This window comes from Marmota monax, unplaced genomic scaffold, assembly GCF_021218885.2.
Source record: "Marmota monax isolate L192 unplaced genomic scaffold, Marmota_monax_Labrador192_F-V1.1 WCK01_AAM20220418_F8-fsc00028, whole genome shotgun sequence".
NCBI lineage: Eukaryota > Metazoa > Chordata > Mammalia > Rodentia > Sciuridae > Marmota > Marmota monax.
In genome coordinates, this window is record NW_026694779.1 from 5,641,261 (window position 1) to 5,662,664 (window position 21,404).

Genomic DNA, 21,404 nt, shown 5'->3' on the forward strand with positions numbered 1-21,404 from the left:
TATGGTGACAGAAAGCATTGGATCATGTAAAAAGACAAGCTGGAACATGTAAGAAGATTGTTCCAGAGACAGGAATAATCCTGATGCCCATCAGACAATCGGTTCCGCCTCCAGATAGCCCATAGAACATCCAATGTTAGAAAAACTCAGAAAACTTCCATCAATCATCTGCATACTTTTGGTACACTTGAATGTTCCCTGTCTTAGAGACAAATTATCCAGATGTCCAACTAATTTTTTTGGTTTCCACTTGAAAGCTTTGTGTCACCTAGGTCCAGTCACCATTGAATTAGTTTTATTCCATTTCCCCCATCCTTATTGAGCCATATTTCTGAAAACACTTTATTGTTACATAACATAGGCTGGAGAATGTGATTAATGTGACATTAGAGTTCACTGTTCTGCCTTCCATATATATCCTGTTCATTTCATATCACTGTTTTTATTCACATCTCTGTTCCTATCTTCTTTGCTTTCACAGAAAACAACTGAGAATTAAGTCCTCAACTCTTCATTGTATTCGTAGTACCATGTTGTTACCTGCATTCCACCTGATTCATAGATGCTTGTCTAGTGGCTTCAACTATAGCACCCAGGTAACCAGAATTCAAAGAGCAATACTGCAAAGATAAAACTCAATGCTAGAATTTTATCCAACCTGAATGTCCCTTCCCTGGTTCTAATGGAGATCTTTCATGATTTTTCAAGGTCACCATTAAAAATGTTGAAGGCTACTGGAACAGAGTTGAGGAATGCTGCTACTAACATGATATGTAATGTCATAACCTTGTGTAACATCCTTCCATGGTTGTCCAAAACCCAGAATAAATTTAGGTATATCCCAACCAACCATCTCTTGGCACCTGCAGCAGCAGTTCACACAATCTCAGACATTTTTCTGTCTTTCAGATCCTCAGAATTACACCTCTTGGTACACCTCTTTGCCCTGTTTTCTTCTATAAGAAACCCTCCAACCCATTTTTCTCCTTCCCTAAGCCATCTTCAGATTTTTAAAAAATATTTATTTATTTCTGCATTACAATTCTTAATACACCATTCATCTTCAGATCTTAACAAAAGTATCATTCCCTCCATTGAGAAAGCTTCCACCTTATAAGTCAAATTCCTCAATTACATGTCCTCATAATATACATAATTATGGACTGCAATATATAACCCTAAGAATATGTATTGCAGTCCATAATTTTTTATTTCTTAGATCACTGGAATAATGTTAAATTTCCCCCCACTGGACTATAAGCAACATGAAAGCAGAACCTCACCTGGTTCACTCGTCCTGAAACAACAAATGCCTAGCACAGTTCTTAGCAGAAAAGGAGGTTGTTTAATAACACTTATGAATGAATGAATACATGCATAAATGTGATTTTTCTTTTTGACTACCTGAACACACATTCTTTTAAAAATTTTATTTGTTCTTTTTAGATATACGTGACATAAGTGTATGTTTTGATCTATTTATGCAAGCATGAAATATATCTTATTCTATTTAGGCATACATATTCATATTTGGACCATTCACATAAGTTTACATATAAGGAGGAGTAAATATTTTTAAGTGTATTTTAACTAGCAATTGACTTTTTAAGTTAGATATCATGCAAATCATTTGAAAATTTCATTATTAGAAACCCATAGCACTTTGTTTCCTTAATCAAATATACCATTCTTGGTAACAGTTAAATGTAGTACTGGAATAAAATTTGTTAGAGATTTTTGAATATGTGAAAATGACTTCACACCCCTGGCTAAAAGATGAACTAATACTCATCAATGACAGTGTTCAAAACAATGTGACCTCTTCTGAATTCAGAGAATCAATGAAAATGTCAATTACTGCTTGATGGTCAGGCATAAAAGAATATAGTCTTGTCTGTACTTCTCTTGCCCTGCAAGACTTATGCTCCTGTTCTATTTTCTGAACAATCCTAGTAAAATTCAATTTACTTTTTCAATTTGTCTCCAGCCAAGCTTCCTTCTGTCAACTATGCAGACATTTCAATGCTGGCCACGTCAAGTCACAGGAAAAGGACAATGACAATGAAATTACCTGTGCATTTGCGATCTGTGTCTTCCTTTTTTGACCCACTAATAGTCAACTTGCAGTTGAAGTTCTCCTCCCAGTACTCGGCAAACCACACATTTCTTCTGTTGTTTTCAAGGGTGCGAGATGTGAAGTAGGCATCAAATCCTAAACAGAGTTGAAGGAAAAGGTCAGTGTTTATGGGGCTCTCCGGACACATCTAGAAATAAAAACGCCAGTGATGGTTTTTCTTCGGTTTAGTAGACAAGATGCTTTTTATGTCAATCAAAAGCAAAAATCATCATCGATGAAAGACGACAAAAACATATATTCCAAGGTCATGAATGAATCTGCCAGGCTGATGTGTGGCCTAGAAATAACACTGGCACAGTGAAATTTGCATCAGAGAGCCTAGAAATGACATAATGATGAGAACATGTTTGCATTTCTGATGAGCTAAAACAGGACAAAACATTCTCAGCAGTATCATCAAGATAATAACTGCCAGCTAGGTGCACTGGCACACACCTGTAATCTCAACAGCTCAGGAAGGTGAAGGAGGCAGATCACAAGTGCAAGGTCAGCCTTAGCAACTTATCATGCCCCTTTCTCAAAATAAAAAATAAAAAGGGCTGGAGATGTGACTCAATGGTTAAGAGCCTCTGGGTAGTTACTATTATTATTCCCATTTGCAGATGAGAAGATGGCTTAGAAAAAAATAACACATCCAAGATCAACCTTTACACCACCATCTACATTGCTAATTCAGTGACTGACCTAGGAGTATCATTTTAAGAATTCATTCTTTTAGGACAATCCCATCATATAACAGACTCTGTAGTCAAAATGAGAAAAGAAGATTTTTTTTAAGAGTCCATGGATGAAATAAGCTCAACATAAACCTCAATGCTATTCATAAAGAGTGTCCAAATTAGACCTAAGTGACAAGATTCCCAGGACTTCTGCCTTTTTAAGATAATGGAACTTTAAACATCCTGATGGTAGTATAAGTTCTTGTGAGAATGAGTCAAGAAAAAATACTGGATTCAGAGTCACAAAGGACAGACTTCAATTCCAGCTCCACTGATCTCACTATGTCATAGTCTTCTGTATCTTCTCTGTAAATATGAAAGTGGTACCACCTTCTTTCTCTGAAAACTTAGAGTTGAAGGTCAAGAACCAGGGAAGAAGGAGTTGTTTTCACATACTCAACTTATTCAAAGTTTTCCTTTGAGACCATGAAAAAATTGCATCAATTGATACATTACAAAAATAAGAAGTATTCACATACATTTTTCTCAGTGGTTTAGTAGGTAGAAGAATGAAACAATTATGAGGTCAGGTATTGGAATAGGCAGATCACTCAATGGTACAACCGGCTTCACGGTCTGACAGTGGTAGGGCTAAGGCCAGTTTTGGAAAACAGGATTCCTGTCAGATCATTCAAAGAGGCAGATATATCAGATGGATATTACACCATTTAGTTAGTTCTTCCTGACATACCTCTGCTTAGCAGAGTCAGATTTCTTTCAGGGCCTAACAATCTATTGATGTCTCTTTACCAGAGATATTGAAAAAATACTGAATCAATTTTCACAAGTGGCTTCTATTCATTTTCATTCTTGAAGACTGTTACCGTCAGCCAGGTGTGGTGGGGCGTGCCTGTAATCCCAGTGATTTTGCTTCCTACTCAGGGAGGGCTGAGGCAGGAAGATCTAAAGTTAAAAGACAGCCTCAGCAACTGAGACCCTGTCTCAAAATTAAAAAATACAAAGGCCTGGGATGTGGGTCAGTGGTTAAGTACCCTGGGTTAAATCCTGGGTATAAAAATTAAAAAAAAAAAGAAGCATGTACTGTCCAAGAGATCTTCATTTTTTTAAGTTGTATATGGATACAATCTCTTCTATTTATTTTATTTTTATGAGGTAATGAGGAAAGAATCCAGTGCCTCACATATGTTAGGCAAGTGCTCTACCACTGAGCTATATAGCCCCAGCCCCAGATCTTCAAGCTTTTTTTAAAAAATTATTTTTAAAATTAGTTACACATGACAGTACAATGATCTTGACATATCATACATTTGAATCAAATGAGGTATAATTACTCCTTTTTCTGAGTGTACAGGTTGCTGAATCACATTGGTCATACAGTCCTGTATATACATACAGCAATAGTAGTGTCTATTTTATTCTGCTGTCCTTCCTATCTTTCCTATTTTAAAAAAGATCTTATTATAGCCATACATTTATGGTGCCTTAGAGTATACTTGGCATCTCTGGGTAGCTCTTCTTTAGTAAGAGATAAGGGCTGGTTTAATGTCTTCCTTTTGCCTGAAGACACTAAACCCTCACTTTTAGCCCTCACTCCACAACCTAAAGATCCTGCCTATCTTTTTTCATGAACAGGGTATTCAGTACAAGATGTGCAGACCCCAATGTGGAGCAGAGTCAAGGCTAGACACAGAAATTAGAATAACTCTAATAATGTAATTGTGTTCCTTGTTTCCTATTGAATTGAGGCTTTCATCCATCTCTACTAGATCTCAGAAGAAAAATTATCTGAATGCATCTCTCATTACTATTAGTTAAATTATCAGAGTTTTAAAGTATATATCCTTAGGCATGGAGACCAGGATTTTAGTTCAAAGGAAACAGAATCAGAGTTACAACAAAGGAGAAAGATCAATCTTTTATATGAAGCAGATGGAATTCTGAGTATCAATTTTTTTTCCTTTTCCTGGACTGATGAGTTTCATTTCAGAAATTAATCTTCATGCTGTTCTGAAACCAGTGTCCCACTGGGTACATAGTGAGAAACACTGCTAAAATCTTAGGACAAAACTTGGAACAACATACAGAAAACGAATAAGGCTTTAGCTGGCATTATGACTGTAAGTACCTGCTTCTTTCCCCTTTTAAATGGGGTACTGCCCTCAAACAGTCCCTGAAATTTGTGGCTGAGACAACAGAGTGTAAATCAATAGAGACATAATTCATCCCAGGTGGTATGTTTGAGAAGTGACCTTTCCAGCTGTAAGGGGAAAAAAAAATCTCCTACCAGAGTGTGATATAAAAGGAAAGCTATCAGAATGTCAAGAGCAGGGTCAGAGGACAGAGCTGCCTGCTCTGCTGGGGCAGGAGGAGGCTGACAGCTACTAATGGGGCTTTATGTGGTATCAGAAAGCAACCTGATCACAGCCATCTCAGGTCAGTCATGCATTGCAGATGAGAACTGCTCTGTCAGCCCAAGTGCCAAGGAGCTCCCAACACCTCTGGCCTAGACTCTTGGCATTTACTGTTCTGCTTCCAACTCGGGGAAGATGTGCTAAGTATTAAGAGAGATTATCAGTTATACAATACCAGTGGATTAAATAACAGGAAATACAAATAGAACATGAGAATGAGAATAGAGGAGGGGAGAGAGAAACATTGATCAGGGTGAGAACTAGCAGTACTCACTTCCCCTACTGCTGAGAGGGTTATTCTATAAACCACTTTGCAGAATAGATCAGTGTTATAGTAAGAGTCCATGGCACAGGAGCCATGGCCCACACCTTCCCCATTTAGCCAAGGGTGACAGACGCTACGGGGGGGGGGGGGGGAAGAATAGATCAGTGTTACCTATTAATACTGCTAATGTGTGTATTCTAAAGATCCAGCCATTCTACTCTGGGTTCATTTACTAGAGAAAGCTTTACTCATGAGCCCTAGGGTATATGTTCAAGAATGTTTGGAGATGTTATTCACAATTAAAATGTGAAATATCCCAAATGCTCATGAACTATGGGATGCATATACTCTAGCATCCTACACAGCAAAAAAAAAAAAAAAAAAACGCAGTTCACAGAATCATGCAGGAGCCTCACAAGAACAGATGAGCAAACAAGGAACAGAAAAGTCTACTCAGAATTGCTCATGTCATACAAAGTCCAAAATTAGGCAGAACTAAGCCACATGATTTGAGGAGGCAGACATACATGGTCCAACTTTAGAGAAAAGCAATGGAAGTGTTATGGCTGAAATAGGACATTCCAGAAAATACATCATTTCTGAAGGTAGAATAGAGAAGGCAGACAATAGTAGAGGGAAGTAAGGATGTAGGGGCATTGGTCTTGTTACTAAGTTTTCACTCTGGTGACAACATACTTATTTTCAAATGGTGTGCATTTGCTTTATGCTCTATTTCTATAACTCACTAGAATGGGTTGAATCATGTCCTTCAAAAAATGTATTTCCATGTCCTAATATCCCAAACTTCTGAATGGAACTTCTTTTGAAAAAAGAAGGATCTAGAGATGAACATATCCTGAGTATTTCATGTGGGCCTTAAGTCCAATCTAAGGGTCCTTACAACAGACACACAGAGGAGAGAGACAGGGAGAAGGGAAGAAGGTCGTGTGAAAGTGGAGGCAGAGCCAGGTGTGGTGGCATATGCCTGTAACCCCAGGGACTCAGGAAGCTGAGGCAGGGGGATTGCAAGTTCAAGGCCAGCCTCTGCAAGACCCTAAGCAACTTGGTGAGACCCTGTCTCAAAAACTAAAATGAGGGGCTGTAGCTCAGTGGCAGAGCACTTGCCTAGAATATGTCATGCACTGGGTTTAATCCTTAGCACCACATAAAAATAAATAAAATAATGACATGATATTCATCTGCAACTACAAAAATTTCAGAAAAATACTAAAAAGTACTGGGGATGTGGCTCAGTGGTTAAGTGCCTCTAGTTCAAACCCTGGTATTAAAAAAAAAAAAAAAAAGGCAGCAGAGACCAAATGGAAGCAACCATAAGCCACTGTCTCCCTCAAATGACCAGAAGCAGCAAGAGGGAAAAGAGGATTCTCTCCTCAAGTCCTCAAGTCCTCAGAAGGCCATGTCTTGCCAAAACCTTGACTGGGGATTTCTGACCTCTGGGACCATAGAAGAAAAAACAAAAAAAAAAACTTATTTTAAGCATCACAATTGGGATCATTTTCTATGGCAGCCCAAGGAAACTAACAAAACTATAGCAAGTAAAACATTGTTGTAAAGTTGCTAACTTCTCTTTGGTTTAAATGATAACATTTATTTCATCAGATGTCACAAACTGGAGGCTTGTGGAATGCATTTAGCCTGTAGACTTGTCTTGTCCTTTACTATGTTGCACCAGAATAATTTTGAAATCAACATAAAACCCAAGAGATTTTGTTTCAAACTCTACATTCCTGGTTTCACTTGCAAACTTAGAAGAACTGGTAACACAGACCCATTCCCTGTGGCAGCAAGTGGCAGGTGGTCAAAACCCCACTGCCTGAGAGTGGTCCTTACTTCTCCAGCTCACTCTGCTATCTACCACTACCCCTTATGGTTACCAACCTGGGCTTCTTTCCCCATTTGTACCATATATTCATTTTGAGGGCTGACATAGAACCTTTCACCATAAGCAGTGCATCTTTCTCTTTTTTATTTTTGCACTGGGGATTTAACTCAGGGGTGCTTAGCCACTGAACTATATCTGCAGGCCCCCGTGTTTTAAATTTTGAGACAGGGTCTCCCTAAGTTGTTTAGGCCTCATAAATTTGGTGAGACTGGCCTTGAAATTTCAATCTTCCTTTCTCAACCTCCCAAGTTGCTGGGATTGAAGGCGTAGACCACCATAGCTAGCTGAAAAGTGCATCTCTTTTAAATTAATACACCTTTGCTACTACTTGAGCCATATTTAAACTCCACTGACATGAGAAATACTATATGAGATCCTTCAGAATACGCCCTTAAATAAGCTTCTAAATTTACGGAAGTCAATTAACAGAGAGAAATCATCTATACATATCTACTCAAATAACACTACTTAAAAAATGTAATGGAAGAGAAAACCAGTTAAACAGCTAGCAAACAAACCTCTCCAAGCACAAATGGTATCTTTCCATTTAATGGGACCAAGTTCAGTCTTTCAAGATGGGTTTGCAGTATCCTTCAGTCAACATCCTCCAAATTGATTTGTACATTGCATCTGATCTGAGTAAAAATATTAAGTTCTTTCCCCTACATAAGACCCATGGCTTTAAAGTTCACATGGAAAAAAGAATACAAGAATCAAGATAACTGAAAAAGAAGACCAAGAATGGATGAGTGTTTGCAGCTTCTGGTGAGGGGACAGAACAATGTTTTAACAATAAATTATAAGTTAATTCTGTATTCCAGTACTAATGAAATAGTTACTGGCATGGGCACAAATAAAGGATCAACAGATCTTAGAATATAACAGAAAGCCCAGAAAAATGGGCAGGGGGAGTTGACAGTAGAATAAAAGTTGTGTTATGGCTTAGATGCGAGATATCCCCTAAAAGCTCATTTGTGAGACAATGCAAAACAATTCAGAGGTGAAATGACTGTGTTATGACTACATTAACATTATCTGTGCATTAATCCACTGACAGCAATTAATTGGGTAGTAACTATATGTAGGTGGGGTGTGGCTGGAGGAGGTGGGTCACTGTGCACCTGCTTTGTTGAGTTCAGTTTAGTCTCTGTGTTTTCTGGTGGCCATGTCCTGAGACACCTTCTTCCACCACACTCTTCTGCCATGATGTTTTGCCTCACACTGCACCCAGATCAGTGGAGTCAGCCATCTATGAACTGAGACCCTGAAACTGTGTGCCCCCAAAAAAGATTTCTTCTTCTAAAATTGTTCTTGTTGGGTCTTTTGGTCACAACAATAAAAAAGCAGACCAAAACAAGTAGTATTTCAAATTACTAGGGAAATGAGGCCCTTATAATCATCATCTATCAAACAGCAACTGGTTGAATAATAGGGAAATGATCCAGTTGGACACTAGAAATTTAACATTATATGAACTCACAAAATATATAAGGATACCTTGGGTGGATTCAATCTGAAGCAAGTTAACTGAGGTTTTCTGTCTCATGATGCAATTTCACATTGCTGTAGAAAGTGGGGGTGCACCCTTGAGGCCTGTGCTTCTTGAAGTTTTACCTTGGACTTTTATTGTCATTCATGGTCCTATGTGCACTTCCACAGAGCTGAGAGCAGCTGGTTCCTTGTTTGCCTCTAGCAACCTGGGGTTTCACTGGTCAAGGACTACTTCCCATTCATCTCCACTTTCCCCATTTGAGTTCCTATAAACATTTACTGAAGTAAAAGGAAGTTAAAGACATTTAAATCAGTTTGGCAAGAAGATAATTACTGATCTAGTGGGACCAATTCAGGCTCTCAGACATACCCCAAGACACTCTGGCTGTGTCTACTGATGAATGGTGGAAATCAGCCATCATTTTTGAGAAAACAAATAAGAATTATCGCATGGAAATTATTCCACAAAGAACAAACAATCCCACGGGAAGTGTTTATGGATGAGGTAGAGGGAATAAAGTCTACACTATTATCCCACAAAATGCTTCCAAAGGGCTGTTGTATATTATATAATGCAGAATGCCTTCCATTTGTCATTCTTCTGCAGTGCCTAGGGAACGGAGGGCATTTATGTAATCTGAATACACTTATATGGGAATAAATATGGTTAAAAACAATACATACTAAGTTGATAGTTTAATGCTTAAAAGCAGACACTAAAGCTAGGATTGTAGGGTCCCATTCCTAGTGGAATGGGAGCAACAGACCTAACCAGACTAAATTTCTCAACAAAATAGGGATGATGATAACATCTACTCTATTGGTTGTTGGAATCACTGAACTTTCAAAACACACAAAGTTTATAACAATGCTGGACAAGAAGCAGGAGTATGGGGCTGGGATAGTGGATTAGCGGTAGAGCGCTCGCCTCTCACGTGTAAGACCCTAGGTTCGATCTCAGCACCACATAAAATAAATAAACAAAATAAAGATATTGTGTCCATGTATAACTTAAAAAAATTAAAAAAAAGAAAAGAAACAGGAGTGTAAATGCTACATAACTTAAAAAGAAAATTAACAGACACACATATGAAGTGCAAAAGAGGAAAGAAGAAGAAACATTTCAGAAAAATGTGGACTTTAATAACAAAAACTATGAAATACTCAGTTATCGTGAGACTGGGTTTGGAGTTACATGGATCAGAATTTGGATCCTTTTTTATTTCACTTATGTTACGCTAAGTCAACATAACATGTTTTGACACTAAGTTAAAACATCAGTTTTCTGATGATTTTGTTTTGGTTTTGTTTTGTCTGCTTATTCTATTTTATTCATTCCTTGCTTAACCTATTCCAGAAAGGACTTGAAAAGACATGTAGGTTTGCTCATCTAGAAAATGAAGATAGTAGTACATATCCTAAAAATGGTTTTGAAAATTTAAAATTTTAAGCTAAACCAACTAACACTTTGATATTGTTTACTAAATGCCAGTTTTCTTTCCTCTGGTGGACACTAGTAGTTTCAATATCAGTTCCTGACATTAAGAAGAACACCACGTGTGAAAGTCCCTCACCATTTCCCTATAACATGTACACTCATGTAAACTTCATAGCTATAATATGTGTCGTTTGGGGGCTGTTCAAGTTGTCCAAGGTCCATAGAGATGGAAAATAAAATAAGTGTCCCTGGAGTGGATGATTTTGGAAAGAGACTTCTACCTGGAGACCACAGGCTGTGGACCGGATAATGGATCACTGTATGGTGGGATACTTTTGCTCTTCTGCAGAGAGCATGGAAATAGGGCCTTAGTCACATGGCTTACAACATTTCTTTCAGGCCTGGGTTTTTACTGATATTGTGGGTAGTAACTGTAGTACCCTTCTGCCTCCCTACATTTCCTCCTTGTACACTAGCTTATTTCCAAGGCATCTCATATTTCCCTATTTTTTCTTTTTCTCTCAGCAATAATGAATATAAGAGATGTCATACCAGATTTCTGCCATCTTTGCTGCAATACATACTGACATTTGCTAATAAGCATCAGAAGTCACAAAGACTGTGCAAACATGTCATAGTAGCAATTTTATTTTGAGGTATTTATCCTCATGAAAGAAGTACATGCATTTAAACATATGTATAGAGCACCAGAGGATATTGAGAAAATTTAGTTTTACAGGATGTGATAATATTATGGTAATTATGTAAATAACAGGTCCTATTGATTTGAAATACTTTAAGTGAAAGACATAATGTTTAAGATTTGATCTGAAATTTGCTTTCACAATACAAGTTCAGCAGAGATACTTAAAACCCAATTAGCAAATTATAGATGATGTCTGAAACTGGGATCTTGGTTTATGGGGTTCATTATACGATTCTATCTATTTTATGTATATTAGATAAGTTCTATCATAGTGTATTTTAAAGCTTAATTTTTGAGCACTGTTTATTATAATAAAAACTAAGAACTACTGCAAAAAAGTCCAAGATACATGATTAAATATGTTCAAATAGTAAGGAGTCACCAAAGTTTGAGAGAAAATCATAATTTTTAAAATGATACCCCAGGAATCAAGAATCCATAGTAATGTTATATTACAAAGTTACAATATTTTATAACATATATATTATATATGTATAAATTCACATACGATATTCCTAAAATCAAATATCTATATATCAATTCTGTGTTTTTGATGACAGTAAATGACATTTATTTACTTTTAACTGACACATAAAGATTGCACATATTCATGGGGTTCCATATGATATATCAATACATGTGTATCTTTGTTATGTTTATAACAGATTAAACATATCTACCTTCTAAACATTTATCATTTCTTTGTGGTGAAAACATTCAAAATATGTTCTTCTAGTTTTATGAAATTTATGTAAAGTACTGTTTTCTACAGTCCCCCCTACTGTGCAGCAACACAACAGAACTTCTTGCTCCTAACTGTAATTTAGTGCCTATTGATCAGCCTCTTCCCATCTCTGCCACCCCCAGCCCTCCCTGGCTTCTGGTAGGCACCATGCTTCTCTCAACTGCTATGAGGTCAATTTTTTTTTTTTTAATTCTACATGTGGTTGAGATCATGTGGTGCTTTTCTTTTTGTTTCTGGCTTATTTTACTTAGTATAATGACCTCTAGTTCCATCTATGCTGGCACTAATGACAAGATTTCATTTTTCTTACTATTAGCTCATTCATATATACTAATTCTTCAAAAAATACATGTGTGCATGCATGTATATGTGTATGTGGCAAAGCACACACAATAAACCTATGCATATAAAAAATTCCATAAAGATATATAGTTATACAATTTATGTATTATAAATACACATAAAGCTACACATATAAACTACATAGTTATGTATTTACATATAGCTATATATATAGTTATATGTATAGTTAGGTGAAAGATACACACACACGTAACTACATAAGTATCTGCCCTTAACAAACAGCATCCAGGCTCTTTTGAGTAGTAAAACTTTGTACAATAGTTACCCTCCAACATAAATGAATACCTGTTTCTGTGCACACCCAATTTTCACAAAAATAACCTATGAATCGCCTATGACTTTACCTGTAATAGATACAGTAAATATACTCATCTAACCACTCCCTACATCAACTCCATATTGGACATCAGTAATCAATCATGAAAAGCAGTTTTGTTTTTGTTTTTAGAGTTGTAGATGGACACAATACCTTTATCTGTTTATTTTTATGTGGTGCTGGGGATTGAACGCAGTGCCTCACACATGGTAGGCCAAGTGTTCTACCACTGAGCCACAACCCCAGCCCCCAAAATCAGTCTCAACTATCCTGGTCTCAAGCTCCTTTACAGTTTAGGGCTTTAGTAAGCTCATGTTGATATGATTTTCAGTTCAACCTGGTATACCATACTTGAGAAGAATGTATACTTCCAAGAAGTTGTTCTTAGACATTCACTATATTCCAAATTTACTATATACCAGATATGAATATTTAAACAAATTAACAATACCACCATATCATACTTAATGGGCAACAATTAGACCCAGAACTGTGGTCTACAGTTTGCATTGATCTTCATAAGTTGTACACAAATATCCTGCCCTCTATTCTCATAGAGCTCTCAGTCTAGTAATCTCTCTCTTGGAACATACTCTGTTAAAACATAAGGTATTCTCATTTAATATAATCTGTTCAGTACCTTTGTGAAAGAAATGTGCTAAGTGGTGGAAATGTCCTCACAGAAAACCCACAACAGTAAGATGTGTTGCACTGTTGTTGATACATGAGTTAGCATCTTTGTCTTAACCTTAATAACAATATAAAGATGTTTTTTTCTCCCTATAGGACTCAAAAAAGTTCAGGAGATTTCATGATCTCCAAGAGAATTCCTGATGGGAGAGAAACAAGGACTGGAAAAGGGTCTAACAGAATTCACCCTTGGTATTCCCTCTGTGAAATTCCATAGAGCTGGCATCCCTGTTGCCAGGTAAGGCTGAAAGCTTTACTTAAGATGAACAGATTCCAGAGCAGTTTGTTTTTAACTCCTCATTATTAAAACCAGTCTTTAAAGAATGCATCATTTACCAGAGTTTCTTTTCTCTTTCCCCTGAACTCTAAGACCCCATATTAGCTTCTATTACCTGTTCAACATCCATGAAAAAAACCTGACAGTACAAATCCAAGACAGGCTATTAGCCTAATTAACTAGCTGAAGAAAATGATGAGCAATCAAAAATAATCACCAAGAATCTACCAGGGAACTTCCCAGATGTGATCTGCCTTCCATGAAGGATGACCTTTACATAATAAAAAGGGTATTCTCCAAGACCTGATTCCTACAAATGCATTTTTAAAGACTATACTGTAATAACCCACCAATCCTGACTCATAAGAGAGACCCTTTCCAGAAACTCATTCCCTAATCTAAGTCAGATATTTGCAGAATACCTGTGTTTAGAACAGTAGTTCACATCGCTGGTAGGCTATATGCAAAAATAATATATGGCGGGGGTGGGGGAGAACCTATGCGGGAACTTCAAACCAGACCAACTAAATCAGAGCTGCAGCTGGTAGGCCTAGGCACCAGCATCTTTAAGTTTCTATGTGATTCAGATGTGCAATAAGGATTTACAAAATGCACCATGGAATATTATGTAATTTGATCACTCACATGTTCGTTTTACACACAGCCCTGGAAGAGCTACACAAGGTCTACCACAGATATACAAGGTCTACCTGGAAGAGCTATACAAGGTCTACCACAGGTCTATCATCCTCTCCATTGAATCTATGATATGTATCTCACAATTGCTCAAACAATAGCACATGTTCAAATGTCTGAGGAAACAAATATTGAATGAAGTATATTGACCATGTTTGACTACATCCTGGTGTCATTCTTTGAAAACTGTTATTCATTATATGAAAGAGTTCAAAGTTTTAACTGGTAATGCTATTTAGTATACAAAGGATATCCATCCACGTGTTTATTCAAGCTTGATATCATCTTAATGACTCTGGGGTCAAACTCACGTTTTCACAGCAGACTCTGTAAACATTTGTAATGTGTAATTTTTGTTCAAAAATATTTATGGAAGGTTTTTGAGGAGTCATATTAAATTATCATAATTGCATTCATGGTGATTTATAACTCTGCAATAACCATAATCTTACAAAATAATGAGTTTTACCCAGAGAAATTATTGATAAAGCAGAACCCATCTCTTTTTCCAGGCCACATTATAGTGAAAACCAGGCAAACTTGCCAGAGAATTATTCCGCAATGTAGAAGTTTCACGATTTATTTTTGATAACTGTACAAGAAACATGTTGCCTGGTTACCATCTTCATTTTCTCCTCTGATCTAAAATAGTCTCAGCAGCCAGAAGTTTTCTGAGAACTCAAAAATCTAAACTTATATAATCAAACATCTATAACAACCCAAAAGGAATTTAACCAAAATAATACTTCATTTTCTTCCTAATCAGCCAAAGATTGAGGGGCAGGAGGAACACCTAAAATTTTGAAAGTATTTCATTAAATGCATACATAGGGGGATCCAACATGGCGGCGAGAGGGGAGGCAGCGCTTTCAGTACCTCCTCAACAACGGGGTCAGAGAGACGCATGGATATGCTTAGATTCGACCTGCTGAGAAACTCCTAGCAAAATTCCACTAAAGAGAGACCGGCCGGGAATCGGTAGGATTTTGGGAGGTGACAGTTTGCGCTAGACGAGTGAATCTCCGCCACGCAGCGCAGAGGTCCAGACCCGCCAGCCGCTGCCCGCGCAACTCGGCGACTGTCGGCTGCCTGCACGCGGCCCCCGCGTCAGGGTGGATAGCCTCCAAGGCGCAGCGCAGCAGGAGCGGTGCAGGGACTCTAGGAAGAGGTCTCTCGCCAAGCCTTCATGAAATAGCGAACCAGGAGCTGAAACCAACCAGAGACAGACCAGTCCCACCCCTCCCTTTGGACACTCCGGCAAGGAGCCTGGGGCCCGCCATAGCAGAGAGGTGACATCAACAGAGTTCCGCCAACAGAATTCCTTCCCAGCGGAATCCACGTTAGCAGGTGTGTGACTCCCACCCCCTCCAGATACAAGCAACCAGGAAACCTCGGGAATCTCTCCGGGGGCATGTCTGTAGGGAAGCAGAGGGGATTCCAGATCCTCACCTCCCCTTAACACCAGCGGCGACACCCAAGATCTTAGCCGCCAGTTTCTGGGGGCGTGCCCACCAAAGGGGTCCGGAAAAATTAAACTGTTGGTTCCCAGATCACCCCACCACAGCACTGGGGCTTAGATGAATGACAGAGAGGGTGTTCATCGTTCGGGATATAGGACACGCGGTGGGGCTGCAAGTGTAATCAGATCCTTGGGGAACCGCCTATGGTGAACAGGACCTGGCTGGCTGGCTGGGAGGAGGAACAGGGGGAGGGGCCGGATAAGTGAAAGGGCTCTGGACTAACAGGATTGAGAGACTCCCAGGAGCCACCGTACAGGGATTTCTGTCAGCACATAGAGGGCAGAAGCTCGGCTCAGAGGGCACAGCTCCGCCTATTGGAAGAGAAGAAAATGGGATTCAGCCATAGAACAGGGGATGCCAGCATGGCAGAGATCTGATGTCATCGGAGAGCGGCCGAGGAGAGAACTTCATCGGTGCCAGCGGCGACGGAAACAGTTGGTCCCCTGGTAGGGAGGGTGAGTCACAGATACCCGAGTCTCTCTCGCTTTGTCCTCAAGCCAGAGGGGAGGAGCGGGGCCGCCGCCCGCGCCCACAAGGTAGGCAGACCTGCGACCAACCTGCAGATCAGGCCCAGCGGTCTGCAGGCATGGTAGGAGGGGCAGGGCAGAGCTGCCGCCCATGCCGGCAAGGTAAGCAGACCTGCGACAGACCGGCGGATCAGGCCGAGCGGCCTGCCAGCGTAGTACACACTTCACCCCAACCAGAGTAGGGGCAGAGCAGAGCCTTCGCCCACGCCCAGATCAGGCCCAGCGGCCAGCCTGTGTGGTGGTCAAGTGACCTCAATTGGAGTGGGGGCGGAGCGGAACTGACACCCGTGCCCGCAAGGTGGGCAGACTGGCGACCAACCTGCAGATCAGGCCTAGCGGTCCCCGGGAGTGGTAGGAGGGGCAGGGAAGAGCCTTCGCCCCTACCTGCAAGGTAGGCAGACCTGCGACAGAACGGCGGATCGGGCCCAGGGGTCCGCGGGCGTGGTAGACACCTCACACCAATTGGAGGAGGGGCAGAGAACAGCCCCCGCCTGCACCTGCAAGGGAGACTTTTCAACTATACAAGAGCAATATAAATATATAGGGGGGGAAAAATTTCAAAAACACAACAGTTTCACCAAGAAGAAAGAAACACAAGCATTATGAAAAGACAAGGAAAGAAACGACTACAAGCAAGGCAGGTCAACTCAACTTTAGAAGAGGTAACAGCTGCAGCAGATGGAATGTCAGATAAAGAATTCAGGATATACATGCTTCAGATGATCTGGAGTATCAAGGAAGACATTAAACAGCAAAATCAGACAATGAAAGATCACTTCGACAACGAATTACGCAAACAAATCCAGGAAGCAAAGGATCAACTATACAGGGAGATAGAGGTTATAAAAAACAAACAAACAGAAATCCTAGAAATGCAGGAAGCAATAAACCAACTTAAAAACTCAATTGAGAATACTACCAGCAGATTAGAACACTTAGAAGATAGAACATCAGACAATGAAGACAAAGTATTTCAACTTGAAAAGAACATAGACAGCTCAGCAAGACTGTTAAGAAACCATGAGCAGAACATCCAAGAAATATGGGATAACATTAAGAGACCAAACTTTAGAGTCATTGGGATACAGGAAGGTATAGAACTACATACCAAAGGAATGAGCAATTTATTCAATGAAATAATACAAGAAAACTTCCCAGACTTGAAGAATGAGACAGAATCCCAAATTCTAGAAGCCTACAGGACGCCGAATGTGCAAAATTATAAGAGATCCACACCTAGACACATTATAATGAAGATGCCCAACATACAGAATAAGGAGAGAATTTTAAAAGCTACAAGAGAAAGGAAGCAGATTACATTTAGGGGCAAGCCAATCAGGATAACAGCTGATCTTTCAACACAGACTCTGAAAGCTAGAAGATCCTGGAATAACATATTTCAAACACTGAAAGAAAATGGGTTCCAACCAAGAATTGTGTATCCAGCGAAATTAAGCTTCAGGATGGAAGATGAAATTAAAACCTTCCATGACAAACAAAAGTTAAAAGAATATGCAGCTAGAAAACCATCTCTTCGAAACATCCTTGGCAAAATATTACAGGAAGAGGAAATGGAAAATAACAATGAAAACCAACAGTGGGAGGTAGGACAGTAAAGCGGGGGGGGGATTAATCAAAGAGGAAAACAAACCATGTTTAGTAACATAAATAAACAAATATGGCTGGAACAACAACCCATATCTCAATAATAACCCTAAATGTTAATGGCTTAAACTCACCAATTAAGAGACACAGGTTAGTAGAATGGATCACAAAACAAGACCCAACAATATGCTGCCTACAGGAGACACATTTGATAGGAAAAGACATACATAGGCTGAAGGTGAAAGGTTGGGAAAAATCATATCACTCATATGGACTTCGGGAACAAGCAGGAGTGTCCATACTCATATCAAAGAAAATAGATTTCAAGCCAAAGTTAATCAAAAGGGATAAAGAGGGACACTACATACTGCTTAAGGGAACCATACACCAACAAGACATAACAATCATAAATATATATGCCCCAAACAATGGTGCAGCTATGTTGATCAAACAAACTCTTCTCAAGTTCAAGAGTCTAATAGACCACCATACAATAATCATGGGAGACTTCAACACACCTCTCTCACCACTGGACAGATCTTCCAAACAAAAGTTGAATAAGGAAACCATAGAACTCAATAACACAATTAATAACCTAGACTTAATTGACATATATAGAATATACCACCCAAAATCAAGCAGATACACTTTTTTCTCAGCAGCATATGGATCCTTCTCAAAAATAGATCATATATTATGTCACAGGGCAACTCTTAGACAATATAAAGGAGTAGAGATAATACCATGCATCCTATCTGACCATAATGGAATGAAACTGAAAATCAACGATAAAAGGAAGGAAGGAAAAAGCATACATCACTTGGAGAATGAACAATAGGTTACTGAATGATCAATGGGTTATAGAAGACATCAAGGAGGAAATTAAAAAATTCTTAGAGATTAATGAAAACACAGACACAACATATCGGAATCTAGGGGACACATGGAAAGCAGTTCTAAGAGGAAAATTCATTGCTTGGAGTTCATTCCTTAAAAAAAGAAAAAACCAACAAATAAATGATCTCATACTTCATCTCAAAATCCTAGAAAAAGAAGAGCAAAACAACAGCAAAAGAAGTAGAAGGCAGAAATAATTAAAATCAGAGCTGAAAGTAATGAAATAGAAACAAAAGAAACAACTGAAAAAATTGACAAAACTAAAAGTTGGTTCTTTGAAAAAATAAACAAAATCGACAGACCCTTAGCGATGCTAGCGAAGAGAAGAAGAGAGAGAACTCAAATTGCTAGCATACGGGATGAAAAAGGCAATATCACAACAGACACTTCAGAAATACAGAAGATAATCAAAAATTATTTTGAATCCTTATACTCCAATAAATTAGAAGATAGTGAAGGCACCGATAAATTTCTTAAGTCATATGATCTGCCCAGATTGAGTCAGGAGGATATAGACAACCTAAACAGACCAATATCAATCGAGGAAATAGAAGAAACCATCAAAAGACTACCAACTAAGAAAAGCCCAGGACCGGATGGGTATACAGCAGAATTTTACAAAACCTTTAAAGAGGAACTAATACCAATACTTTTCAAGCTACTTCAGGAAATAGAAAAAGAGGGAGAACTTCCAAATTCATTCTACGATGCCAACATCACCCTGATACCTAAACCAGACAAAGACACTTCAAAGAAAGAAAACTACAGACCAATATCTCTAATGAACCTAGATGCAAAAATCCTCAATAAAATTCTGGCGAATCGGATACAAAAACATATCAAAAAAATTGTGCACCATGATCAAGTAGGATTCATCCCTGGGATGCAAGGCTGGTTCAATATACGGAAATCAATAAATGTTATTCACCACATCAATAGACTTAAAAATAAGAACCATATGATCATCTCGATAGATGCGGAAAAAGCATCGACAAAGTACAGCATCCCTTTATGTTCAAAACTCTAGAAAAACTAGGGATAACAGGAACATACCTCAATATTGTAAAAGCAATCTATGCTAAGCCTCAGGCTAGCATCATTCTGAATGGAGAAAAATTGAAGGCATTCCCTCTAAAATCTGGAACAAGACAGGGATGCCCTCTCTCACCACTTCTGTTCAACATAGTTCTCGAAACACTGGCCACAGCAATTAGACGAAAGAAATTAAAGGCATCAAAATAGGAAAAGAAGAACTTAAATTAGCACTATTTCCAGATGACATGATTCTATACCTAGCAGACCCAAAAGGGTCTACAAAGAAACTATTAGAGCTAATAAATGAATTCAGCAAAGTGGCAGGATATAAAATCAACACGCATAAATCAAAGGCATTCCTGTATATCAGCGACAAATCCTCTGAAATGGAAATGACAACCACTCCATTCACAATATCTTCAAAAAAAATAAAATACTTGGGAATCAACCTAACAAAAGAGGTGAAAGACTTATACAATGAAAACTACAGAACCCTAAAGAGAGAAATAGAAGAAGATCTTAGAAGATGGAAAAATATACCCTGTTCATGGATAGGCAGAACTAACATCATCAAAATGGCGATATTACCAAAAGTTCTCTATAGGTTTAATGCAATGCCAATCAAAATCCCAACGGCATTTCTTGTAGAAATAGAGAAAGCAATCATGAAATTCATATGGAAAAACAAAAGACCCAGAATAGCAAAAACAATGCTAAGCAGGAAGTGTGAATCAGGTGGTATAGCAATACCAGACTTCAAACTATACTACAGAGCAATAGTAACAAAAACAGCATGGTACTGGTACCAAAACAGGCGGGTGGACCAATGGTACAGAATAGAGGACACAGAAACCAATCCACAAAACTACAACTACCTTATATTTGATAAAGGGGCTAAAAGCATGCAATGGAGGAAGGATAGCATCTTCAACAAATGGTGCTGGGAAAACTGGAAATCCATATGCAACAAAATGAAACTGAATCTCTTTCTCTCGCCATGCACAAAAGTTAATTCAAAATGGATCAAGGAGCTTGATATCAAATCAGAGACACGCCGTCTGATAGAAGAAAAAGTTGGCAGCGATCTACAGTCGGTGGGGTCGGGCTCCAAATTCCTCAATAGGACACCCATAGCACAAAAGTTAATAACTAGAATCAACAAATGGGACTTACTCAAACTAAAAAGTTTTTTCTCAGCAAAAGATACAATAAGAGAGGTAAATAGAGAGCCTACATCCTGGGAACAAATCTTTACTCCTCACACTTCAGATAGAGCCCTAATATCCAGAGTATACAAAGAACTCAAAAAATTAGACAATAAGAGAACAAACAACCCAATCAACAAATGGGCCAAGGACCTGAACAGACACTTCTCAGAGGAGGACATACAATCAATCAACAAGTACATGAAAAAATGCTCACCATCTCTAGCAGTCAGAGAAATGCAAATCAAAACCACCCTAAGATACCATCTCACTCCAGTTAGGTTGGCAGCCATTATGAAGTCAAACAACAACAAGTGCTGGCGAGGATGTGGGGAAAAGGGTACACTTGTACATTGCTGGTGGGACTGCAGATTGGTGCAGCCAATTTGGAAAGCAGTATGGAGATTTCTTGGAAAGCTGGGAATGGAGCCACCATTTGACCCAGCTATTCCCCTTCTCGGTCTATTCCCTAAAGACCTAAAAAGAGCATGCTACAG

General features: G+C 38.8%; 1 protein-coding gene across 2 annotated transcripts in view; it reads right to left on the reverse strand.

The window, feature by feature from the left end:
- Positions 1-21,404, reverse strand: part of Grm7 (glutamate metabotropic receptor 7) — a 797,874-nt gene that overhangs the window by 299,426 nt on the left and 477,044 nt on the right. For both annotated transcript variants that reach the window (XM_046425529.2, XM_058572990.1), the window contains exon 5: positions 2,072-2,212. In XM_046425529.2, coding sequence (XP_046281485.1) covers positions 2,072-2,212 — 141 coding nt within the window. The remainder of the gene's footprint in view (positions 1-2,071; positions 2,213-21,404) is intronic.